General features: G+C 31.5%; 2 protein-coding genes across 3 annotated transcripts in view; one reads left to right on the plus strand and one right to left on the minus strand.

Annotated features, from left to right (window-relative positions):
* The window catches only part of LOC108750874 (protein spaetzle), an 8,806-nt gene extending 3,347 nt beyond the window's left edge, over window positions 1–5,459 (plus strand). The window contains exons 2-7 of the mRNA XM_018490703.1: window positions 248–379; window positions 731–884; window positions 1,899–2,164; window positions 3,632–3,703; window positions 3,838–3,941; window positions 4,462–5,459. Coding sequence (XP_018346205.1) covers window positions 248–379; window positions 731–884; window positions 1,899–2,164; window positions 3,632–3,703; window positions 3,838–3,941; window positions 4,462–4,690 — 957 coding nt within the window. The 3' untranslated portion in view covers window positions 4,691–5,459. The remainder of the gene's footprint in view (window positions 1–247; window positions 380–730; window positions 885–1,898; window positions 2,165–3,631; window positions 3,704–3,837; window positions 3,942–4,461) is intronic.
* Window positions 5,460–5,477: 18 nt separating this feature from the next.
* LOC108750875 (CDC42 small effector protein homolog) lies at window positions 5,478–8,380 on the minus strand. Of its 2 annotated transcripts, none has more exons than XM_018490704.1 (3): window positions 7,886–8,380; window positions 6,692–6,974; window positions 5,478–6,429 (listed from the first exon to the last, which is right to left on the minus strand). In XM_018490704.1, the coding sequence occupies exons 2-3, from the start codon at window positions 6,947–6,949 to the stop codon at window positions 6,421–6,423; spliced, it is 267 nt and encodes an 88-aa protein (XP_018346206.1). In that variant the 5' UTR covers window positions 6,950–6,974; window positions 7,886–8,380; the 3' UTR covers window positions 5,478–6,420. The 2 variants fall into 2 exon arrangements, with proteins under 2 accessions (XP_018346206.1, XP_018346207.1); XM_018490705.1 differs by lacking the exon at window positions 7,886–8,380 and adding an exon at window positions 7,833–7,857.
* Between the last annotated feature and the right edge of the window lie 3,811 nt (window positions 8,381–12,191).

A 12,191-nucleotide genomic window follows, 5' to 3' on the forward strand; every position in this document is an offset into this window, starting at 1 on the left:
CAAAGCCGTGGAGGCCATTTGCCCGATGTGTTATTCCACAAATAACCCTATCCTATGTACTTTATGATTCAATAAAAAAATAACAATCAAAAGACTAAAAACTGTGTTTTCTATTTAATTCAAATCTTGCGTTAATTTTGGGACACCCTTTATATACAATACTTCGCGGAAAATGGCTTATTTTTAGAGAAGGAAAAGTCTTCGCGGATCGAGATCCGATTGTTTTCATACCTTCTTCGTTCGACAGGTGTGCGAGACGGTGCGACTAATCGAAGGATATCCTCGCGCTTCTTCAGAGGAGGAGTCGTCGGACGACAAAAATTCCTCGTCGCAGGACACGTCGATTTCAAGAGTGATCGAAGAGGCGTACGAGCAGCAGGTGTTTCTACAATATTAAACGAAGTAGACCGTAAATGTGAATACACAACAATTAGGAAATGAAAGTTTAGTAATGGAAGGACCGAGGCAGCCAATTTGGATCCTCGCGAAATTGAACTACATTGAAAGAAAAGATAGGCTGCTGCAGCCAATAAAAAATTTTATGCCATACTCAGCGAATCTTTTCTTTCAGTCTATAACTTTTAGTACTCAATCCTAACAGAATTAGAATAGTAATATCACAAATTAAAATTAACAAGAAGTTTAATAATTGATGCTTATAGGTATCTTAAAAAGATACTCATAAAAATCTGATGGTAAGAAGCATCTTAAAACCTGTGAATAATTTTAGGTGTTTCTGCGACCGCAAGAATGGCCGCAGAAAACCAACGACGGAGACGACAATTGTTGTTCACAAAGGATAAAACAGATGCAGAGGGACACTTCGAAGGAGAAGTTTTCGAGCGATGGAGTGATTCAAAGTAGATCAAAAAAATCACTGCAAGGCATGTTTATCTTGTATAAGTATTTATTTCAAGTGATCAACATTCTTTTTCAGTGACTCTCCAGAACAAATCAATAACCATTTACATATAATTTGATCAAGGCCAGTTTAAACGCAATCGATCTATTTCAAGTTGCGGTTTCCTCCGTAAAACGGAAATTTACGAAATAACGATAGCGCGCGTATTCTGAATATCGTGTCTTATAGAAATTCCCTGATGAAGAACATTCTTATATCTTCACTAATGAAAAAAAGGTTGGTTGCTGCAGCTAATTAAAAATGCTATACCATATTTTACTATCTAATTTGCTGCAGCAGCCAATCTTTTCTTTTAGTGTAATATTTTTTAAAAGTTTTGTATATTTTAAATTTATAAAGATTAAAAAATATATCTTAGATTCATTAGTGAAGTATTATAAGTTTTCTTCGGAAATTATAGAATGAGAAATAGATTTTAAATATCTCAGAATTCGCGTAAAATATTCTGGAAAAGACTTTCTCTGTATTTCTAAAAAGTGTCCCAATCTGTATAAAAAATTTATAGAAATTACATAGAAATTTTTTAAAAAGTTATAAAATCAAATTATATAAAAATTATCAAAATTTCTGAAATTTACATAAAAAATTCTGAAAAATTTTAGGAAAAAATGTCACCATTCTAATGAAAAATTCTCATTGTATTTCATACTTTTAATATCTTTAAAAGAGTTTGACTTTATGAAGATTTCTAAAAAAAAATATCTTTTATAAGTTTTCTTTGAAAATTATAGAATGAGAAATTTTCTAAGGATTCAGAATTTGCATATATAAAATATTTAAAAAAATATATTAACTTTCTCAATACATCTGAAAAGTATTCCAATTTGTATTGTATAAAAAAATTCGAAAAATTTTTAAAAATTTATAATCATATGTGGAAAATTCTGATATTTATATTGAAATTCCGAAACAATTGTGGAAGAATTTTAAAAAATATTCATAATAAATATTGCTAAGGTATCTTTTTCCTTTGCAGATTCAAGCACTGATATGTCGATGTACAGGAGTCCGAATATATCGCACAGGAACACGGGCACGTCAATGCACAGGAATTCCGACGAGAAAATTATTTTCCCAGACGGTAGGATCTCAACGTCGGAAACATCGATGCTGCCGACATTGACCTGCCGTAAAAGTACGTTCTGCGAGAACGTCACCGACTATCCTAGGCAATTGGTGAACGCAGCGATACAGCGGAACGTCAGTTTGAGATTCCTGGAGAGTGTCGATACTGTCGATTCGGTTAGAAATGATTTTGTCATACATAAGAACGCATGAGCGATTGCTTTATTATTAGCTCACTATATCATTAGCTCATCATATTGCGTCAAGATGAAGTTTATTTTATATTTTGCTATAATTATCCAGCTGTACGTATGTGTACGTCTTTACAAAACAAAGAATTGCGAAACTGACATAATCTCGGCGTGTTATGTAAACTTTCGATACACGAGACACGCGAAAATGACATTGAATTATTTTTTAACACTACGATTTTTGTCATTTTATGCAATATGATAACAATGAAAGCAGTCTGGAGTCTAAATTAAAATCATTATCATTTCAAATTATACGGAAAAATGATTTTGCTGAAGTATCTAAAAATTTAATTAGATACAGATAACAATAATTTTATTGAATTATCAAAATAATTATGTAGAACGCTTAAGATAAACGTATCAGTCATTGAACAGTTGATGAATATAATATTTATTAGACAGTTAATTGGATGAAATGAGAAAAATTTTTAATATTAAACTTTTAATTATATTTACGACTTTAATCGTTGTTTATACAAATTTAAAATCATATGTATCATTAAAGCTTAATATTTAAAATTTTTGTCATTTCGTTTAATAATTGAATCATATACTATAATACATACTAATATAATACATTTATCTTAACCGTTGATGACAATGCTGTAAAAAGTTTTAATATTCCAGCTATAATCAGTTTAAGTATCCTACAAAAATAGAAACAAAATTATTTTCATATCCGTATCTAGCTAAATTGTTAGAAATTCAGCAAAATTATTTTTTCCATATATGTATGGATTATTTTTACGTTCGAGATTGACGATAAAATTATGCCGGTTTTATTACTGTACTTACAATTTTAATCTTGAATACATTTAATATTTTATTTACGTCGTTTATTAAATTCCGCAAAATATCTTATCGGTACACATACAGTAAAAGCAAAAAGTATTCGTACAAGGAAATTTTCTATAAAAAAAATCTTATTTGTAAAAAATAAACATTAATTAGGAATTTTATACAATGAATATATTCTGTTCTAATATAAACAAACGAGCTTCGTATGTATTTCTGATTTTAAAAGCTAAATTTCTCGATTGTACGAATACTTTTTGTGTGTGTGTGTGAGCATCCAAACAATAGAATTTTTAATTTTCCCTTATTTTTTCAAATGATATATTTTCTATAATTAATATACATCTTTTTGGTATATATAATTTTAAGAAACATACAATCTATTTTATTCTTTATGAATAAATCGTTAATTACCCAGCAAGAAATCGTCAATTAAACGTCGAATTGATGTTGAAATCATCGATATCGATCCGACATCAATTCAATAACTCATTTCTCGCTGGATAATACTTACTTTTTAAAAATAAAGTTCTTTTAAAAAATATTTTCTCTGTACGAATACTTTTTGCACTCATTGTGTGCGTTTTTTTTTCAGATGTCCGACTTCGGCGACGTTGAACAGAGGATAGACACGGTGTCGCGCGAATCAGTGCTTTGCCCAATTCGTGTGAGTTGATTTAGCCTTTTTGTTATTATTCTCTTGAATAAGTCTTTAGTTTCCTTAGATTACCTCTGCATTGTGTAATAAATGTTAGAATTAGTAAATAACATTTGAAATATCATTAATCGTTAAATTCGCAGGAACAAGTGGTATACCCGCAAACCGCGCAAAACAAGGAAAATCAATGGTTGTTCATCGTGAACCAGGATGACTTGAAACAAGGAATACGCATTGAAGTTTGTTTGTAAGAACAATTCTATTTGAGTACCTGATAATCGAAAGCAGCTATATTAAAAAAATTTTTTTAATGAGATATCACGCAACTCCTTCCTAGACAAAAACGGAAGAGTCCAAATGCCCAAAGACGTCTTATGTTCCGATTTTAAATTTTATATTGTCTGGATGGGTTTCTTAGATCAAATTGAATGTTTAAAAAATGTGCAGAGTAGTTATAAACTGATCTGTAAAATTAAAGGAGAAAAGTGGATTTAATTACAAATGAAATTAAATCATTTCTTATAGTTATATTCGCCAGTTATATTAAAAAAAAATGATAAGACACTTCATTCCAAAATCAGCTAAAATCCTTTCTTCAACTACGAAATCACTCAAGTGCATTCTATTTTAATAAATGAAAATTGTACTCTTCTATTTATGTTATATTACACATTTCTTGTAAACTAAAACAATGTATTTTTAAAAAAAGAAAGTAATATGGAGATAGAATCGTCTGATACATATTTATAGTAAACTTTTGATTGTAGAAACGAAGGCCAGAAATGCAACATGGTCGAGGGCTTCGCCGAGGGCTACAAGACCTCCTGCAAACAGAAATACATCTATCGAGAATTGGCAGCGGTGGGAAGTGACGGTAACATCTTCAAGGATCAATTCCGCTTTCCATCGAGCTGCTGTTGCCACGTGAAATTCACCGGCGATCCAACAGCTAGGCTGGGACTGAGACTAAACCTACCAGTCAATCAAACACAATAAAGTAAATCAAGTGCTTTTTTCATGTCAATGATACTCCGATAGGAAAACTAGGACGAGCGAGGAGAAAATATAATGGAGTGACTCTTTCCGTCTCATTCGTGTCTACGCAGACGTTCGGTACGTCGTACGTTCACAGATAGGATGCTCAGGATGACTCTGTCATATCAACTTTAACGATATTACATCAAGCAGCTTGTTGTCGTTAACAGTAAAATTATGGGGCGATATTTTTTGTAATTGCTTGTCAATTTAATTTGTGATATTACGTACTCCAGTATCAGTTCAGAACTGTGTTTCAAGACCGACATAACACTAGTTTACAAATTTTTAATACTTATTCCAAAAAAGACTAACTTTTTTACATTTTTATATTTTGGCACGCCAAGTTCGAACCAGAAAAATTCCATCAACATTTTCGATTTGTTTTCTAATAAAACTTGTTTTCAATCAAACTTCACTATTATATTGGAAAAAGTCTTTCTTTTTATAAATTAGATATATTTTTCTTATATTTCAAAATCCTGGAAATATTTTGATGGTAGATTATGACTCGTAGAAAATTATCGTAGAAATAATCTTCATATCCTCTTGCATGAAACTTTGTAAATCAATGTAATCGGCACATAGTTCGCATAAACTGAAAATTCACGCAAAAATATTAAGCACCAAAATCCGCTTTGACCGAATATGGCCTTCATTTCTTCGTTTATTTGTGTTATTAATTTTTTGTTTCAAACCTGAAAAAAAGGATTAGATATTAAGAGCAACGAATACAGTTGAATAGAACTTGAAATTTTACTGTAAACAATTCTATCGATTAAATTAATTGTCATAGCTTGGTCGAAGTTGTTGCCAGCGGTTTTTGATTACTCCTTTTTCCACGTTAGAGAGAAATAAAAACTATTTCCTGTCTTCGTTCTCTCTTTACGTTCAGACATCGTGCCTCGTGCTCAGTCTATTTGTATTACATCTATGAATCGAAGGACCACACTGCCGTGTCCAGAATACAAAGGAGGTCGAGGAAGTTGATACACGAAGGAATTCGCGAGAACAATCGGCGACGTCAGTATCATGTCGATTAATGAAGAAACGGAGATGTCGCCATGAAGAAACTACACCGTTTTATAAATATCGCCAATGCTCTCTTGTATTATTAATATACGCGACAATATTCGACAATAGAATAAGTATTACGTGTACAGAATTATATTATGTGATATTATGTGATACGTTTACTTATACTCTAATTACACATCTACGTTATATTTTCTAAATCTTACAAATAATTTTACAAATAAAACGATCTATTCCTCGTTCTTGTGTACATATTTTTTTCCGCATGGAACGTCAGATCGCCGACAAAAAGGCACATGATTTATAGAATAAGATTATAGAATATTAAGTTTTTAGACGCAATGCGTCTCCAGTCAAAAACATAGAGGTATAAAGTCGTAAATGATTATTTGTACGCTGTAACATGATTAACTCTGGCAGTTTTCCGTTCCAAATGGAAGTCAGAGACTTGTCCAGTGTACATAAATTTGTCTTGATTCTCTAAGCATCTTGCAAAATGCAATCTTGTTCATATGGAAGAAATGCGCTCGTCCATCAGACGAGCAAGGAACATGGATATCAAAAAGAAAACATCAGTCGTCCTTCCGCTACATAAAGCTCTCTCGCTCCACCGCTATCGTATTAAATATCCTGCTGTGACATTGACAAAGCTATCCTCAACATGCCTGCGACAGAAAGTGAAAACAATTCAACTGATTAGCTCTGGCAAAGACACAAAAGAGAGAAAAAGTATATTTTACATAACGAGAACAAGGGATTGTCTGGAATAAAATCAACAAAGCTTTAAACAAATAATTTATCCTATTTTTTTCTACTAATTCTAGATTTCTTCTTTCGAACGTCTTTAAAATGTTTTGCATCGCGATTTTAGACTTTGTGTTGATCTAAGAAAGCAGGACCTGGGATCGATAAAAGGTTGAGTCATACCTTGGCAGTGAAATCAGTATCAAAACCACTCTTCCTCTGCATTTGCGCCTGGAGGTCGGCCAGCTGAGCGATCGACATATCGATGTCGCCGCTGCTGATGTGCGCTGTGTGTCTGAAATTCGTGGGCACGCCGATCATGCTCCGGTCTATCCTGAGCCTCTGATGCTGCCTACCACTGTTCCGCCTGTTGTTCCTCGTTGGCCGTGGAGTCAGACAGCACGTAAAGCACTGCACCCAGAGCTCGTTGTTGCCAGCCATTTCTCGCACGTATCCACACGTATCCCTGTAGAAATGTCAAAAGTGAGATAAACATCTCCACTGATTGGACTTATGTTTAGAAACATACATCCATATTCATTAGCTAGCTTTATATTTAAGATTTTCTTAAATTTATCTTCAGATGCTCTATGTATTTTATTGACTACATAGCATCTAAAGATGAACTTAAGCAAACTCTTAACAAATACAAAAAAGCCTAACTATGAATAGGAGACATGATAAAATTTATTATAATAATAAAAAAATTACATTATAATTTAATTGTATTTAAAGATTTCAATTAAATTACAATATTACATTTCAAAAAGCATTTAAAATTATTAATAATAATACAAATAAATAAAATTAATCGCAGATTCTCATTATCATTTAATTATTAATATTCTTATAAAGATATACTTATTAGCATCAAAAATTATTAAATTGCTTGTCAATTTAAGGGATATTACTATTCTCTAGTTTTACTCACAAAAAAGATTTCGGCACGGAGATTGCAGAATTAAATAAAAATTCACATACACAGAGAAATATTTAAGCACTAAGATCCGCTCTCTCTCTCTTTGACTGAATACAGAAATTTCTCTTATTTAATTAAAATAAACAAATAAAATGTGCAAATGTCCGGACAGAAGTACATATTTGGTCACTGAGATGCAGGATTTGGAAAGTTACTTTTCAAGTTACTCATAAGAGACATAAATTACTTTTTATTATAGAAATTGAGAACACAATAAGTTCGAGTATTCTATTTTTATATTATATTTTATCATTTGCTCCAATTTTGTATTACTTTTGTAATACCCTCCATTTCTATAACAAACGCATACAAGGTAACCTAAAAAGTAACTTATAAGTAACTTATAAAGTAACTTTCCCAATTTTACTAGGTCGTTTGTCGTATATCAAGATCTTTACCTGGACAATCTCCTGATAACCCAGAAGGAGGAAGTTTGAAAGCTTCTCTGGTCGATTCAATTCGGGACGAGCAGCTCGACGTGGATGAAGTCCACGACTGCGACTCGCGGAGCGGAATCAGCGGATTCACAGCGTTCCAGGTTCCAGATTAATTTTCGCGGCGTAGAGGTTAAGTTGACGGACGACGGTTGCGACCGGTCTCAACGGCCGACGAGTCGAGCAAAACAAACATTTCCGTGGAACGCGCGGCTCGCGATTGCGAAGGACATCGTTTGATTGTTCACTGCGAGCGTAAACGCTGTAAACATTGGAGGTAAGGATATTGGAAGATATCCAGGCGGTTGCCGCGGCGATGGAAACAAAGGCAAACCTCGACAAACTCGGTCGGCTCGCGATGTTGACACGAGCGCTGTCAGACGCGCGGCCCGTTTCACACGATCGCTTCTTCACTATTCTTCGCGATTCGCCCACTAATCCTTTTACGTCCGTTCTTTATAGCTGCACTATGTTATACTTTCTGCTTAAGAAGGTTCTCCAATCTTTTTTCTATATAAGAATTTGAATATTGAAGAGCTTATTCTCAAACATAATATCATTAAAAATGTATATAATATACTAGAAAATAATATAAAATGTATATATATATATAATATAAAATCATAAAATAATATATTATTTTCAAATATAATCCTTTTACGTCCGTTCTTTGTAGCTGCACTATGTTATACTTTCTATTTAAGAAGGTTCTCCAATCTTTTTTCTATATAAGAATTTGAATATTGAGGAGCTTGTTCTCTCATAAATATATTAAGAATGTTTTTAGATTTTTTGATTATAGCTTTCTTTAAACGATTTTCTAAAAGAGCTTAAATTCTTATGAAGAGGAGGATTTTAAGTAATTTAACTGTTTTAAAAAAAAAGTTATATATATGGATATAAAAGGAGTTTAAAGAGCATTTTGGAATTAAAAAAATGAAGCTTTACTGTATCATTTTTGTTTGTAATTAAAATATGTAGGTGTTCTTGAATTTTTTCGGATTTTTTTTTGATCGTATATGATTACAGATGCTTGAATTTTGAAGTTTGTAGCGCTCAAACTTTGTTCCGATTCAATATAACAGACTTATAATATTCTATAACGCCGTGGATGAAAGTTCATCTATATTTACAAAAAAGTTCAGGCAAAGTTCAGCTGCAAAGAATAAATTGTTTCTCACGTGCCTCGACTACTATCTTAAGCTGTTTTAAGATTTCTGATATGCTTTTAAGAATGTTCTTATTTATTCTTCACACAGTTTTCTTCGTAAGGCTTCGTAATGATCAACACATTACATATAACATCCTGTTAAATCTTTTCTCCTTTCGTATTGCAACTTTTCATGTGAGAAAAAAGAAAAACTTTTTGAACTTCTTGTCTGAAATATATCTAGCCCAGATATAAAAAAGCTTCTACCTAAATGAATTTAAATGAATCTTTCACCATATATCAACTTTTACTTTAGTTTTATCTTTCCCACCTTTAGAATCCTTCAAATAGCTTTTTCAGAATTTCTATATCTATTTTATAATTTTTTTTTAATTTGTTCTATAATACTTAAATTTATATGTAAAAAATAGAAGTTTGAAATATTCTAAGATTTTATAATTAATAATAAAACTTATAAGATCTGATGAAATGATATTTTTCCTTTTAAAAATCTTCATAAATTAAAAATATGAAAAATTCTTAAAGACAAAAATTTTTTTTCATTAGAATAGCAATTCCAAATTCTTATTTTTCAAAAAAATCTGTCTGCTTTACTATTATAATCGTTCTTTATTAATTTTTATTTTAACAAAAAGATAATCTAACATCATAAAATAGTGACAAAATAGTTTTTTTCCGAAAGAAGAAATCTAGTCTTGATAGAAAAACATTAAAATAAAATAAAATGTTTTTACTAAATAATAATAATAATAATAAATTTTATTCTTTTTCTTAAACGAAGATCCGGCGTTTTGTCCGTAATGGATTGCCATGAATTGTGGATCGTGTAAAGTGGGCTGTTGGGTTCCGTCCGTCCTCTTTACGCTGTTTACCGCCTTATACTTGTCTACCTTGTCTCAATGGAGTATAAATGTGTTTCGAGTGCGGGAAGTGCAAGGAGTACAGTTAGGACGAACCGATCTGTATACAATGCGTCCCAGATTAATGTAACGAGTTTCAAGAGAAAGAGAGAAGAGTGGAGAGAGAATTAATTGCAGGCGATATATTTATCTTACTTACCGTTAATATATTCCTTGATAAAAAATTGTTGTCTCTATATTTTTTTAAGAATTATTCATATTTCAGACTTATGAATATTTCTGAAAAATTACTTAAATTATGATACAAATCTTAGAATATTTCAGAATTAACACGTACAAAGGATTCTTTATATCTTTACGTAGAAAAGATTCCAATCGATGCAAACTAAAAATATCTAACATAATCTATGTTATATTACATTTATAATATTTAAAACTTTATTACTTTTTTATTTAGTGTCAAGTAGGATATAGACTTTTTCAGCATTGTTTTGAGAAACATCTCAACTCGTCTAAGAAAACCTGGAAAATTTTTTAAGAAATTGTTATGTAAAATATTATATATTAATTTAAAAAAAATTTTTTTAATTTATATAAAAACTCAAAAGAGAGTGTGAAGAATTTTTTTTTAAATTTTCATCAGAGTTAGTAAGCAAAATATTAAATTTCTAAGATTTTTTTATTCTATAATTAATAAGAAAACTTACAAAATCTGAAGAAACAAAATGTTTCTTCAAATATTCATAAATTTAAATATGAAAGATTCGTATAAATATTTGAGTAGAATATTATGGTACATTAATATATCTACATTAAACTCGTATTTTGTCAGTCGACTATCTGCAATAAATATCATATTTCTATAGCAAATTGATATCAGAAGTCAAGCAGAATCGATCATTTCACAACCATTTAAACGGAATATATTATTCAAATGATTACGAAATGACAGGTTCTATTCGATTTTTATCAAGTCAATTTGTCATACTTTATTAGCAATTTCTATTATATTTTTACATACAAAATGTGACAGGTACTTATAAAATCTATCCTTGACAGATTTAATTATCTGGAACTTTTTTGTGGAACGAATATGTTTCAGTACGTTTCGAAAATTATATTATATCTTTCGTAAATATCGAGCCATTGAGGTCAAGCAGAATATCAAATATTAAGTCATTCAAATATTGATCTTATTAAATAAAAAAATTATTTTAAGGTGGACCGCTTAAATCTTAACTAAAAGATTGCGATAAATGTAAAATAAAAATTATTTACGCACTGAAAAAGTTTTCGGATCAACCACGACAGACCCATCGTTCTTTGCGTAAAGATTATTCAAACTTCGACTTTGACTTAAACTTGCGTCGATTGAAGACGCAAGGATTGCACAAATTAGAGATTATAATTCAATTAGTCAGATAATTTTAATTTTAATTCGTTTCATTTTAATTGGCTGAATTATAATTCACAATCCTCAATGCATATACATATATAGCGTGATACGGTTTTTTAGCCAATATGAATTTCCGCGATGACACATTCACACTTCATTATATTCACAATAAAGCATAATGATGGGAGGGCAAGAGGTATATAAAATGCCAGCTAATACACTTTATTTAAATAAATTATATACAGATGTGCTTCGAGTCGGATCAAGGCGTTCGATCCACGCTTTCATCGCTTAGAACATAAATTAAAGTGTTAATTTCTTTTACGATAAATTGACTGCAAAGGCCTTCGCTCTCTCGTATCCTTCGATCAACCATCCTTCCACGCTCCTCCAACCCTCCTTAGGGTCCTACAACTCTCTTTCTTGAACGAGTCCTTTCTCCGGTCACCCCATTCACGAGATGTGTTCACGCAGACATTGTTAGAAATTATCACAGTCTGTCTATTTACAGCGTTAAACATTAACGTGATGATTCTAATCTAGAGAATTAACATTGCCTTTCGCTCACGTGTCTCGAATACTCTGTGCCATGCGCTCGCTAGCGTTTTAACGTTCAGAAAAACTCGAGGAAAATACGCCACATACGCCCACACCTAAACGCACAGACGCACACATACACGCACACATACACACACACACACACATACATAAACGCTATAAACATGGAATTTGTGAAACGGATAATACTTTAACTGTACGTGCGAATCTCAAGGAAACGCTTTTCGTGATAGCGAACCTACTAAGGAAGTAAACTTACATATTAATACACACACACACATATAT

Source organism: Trachymyrmex septentrionalis, unplaced genomic scaffold, assembly GCF_001594115.1.
Source record: "Trachymyrmex septentrionalis isolate Tsep2-gDNA-1 unplaced genomic scaffold, Tsep1.0 scaffold374, whole genome shotgun sequence".
NCBI lineage: Eukaryota > Metazoa > Arthropoda > Insecta > Hymenoptera > Formicidae > Trachymyrmex > Trachymyrmex septentrionalis.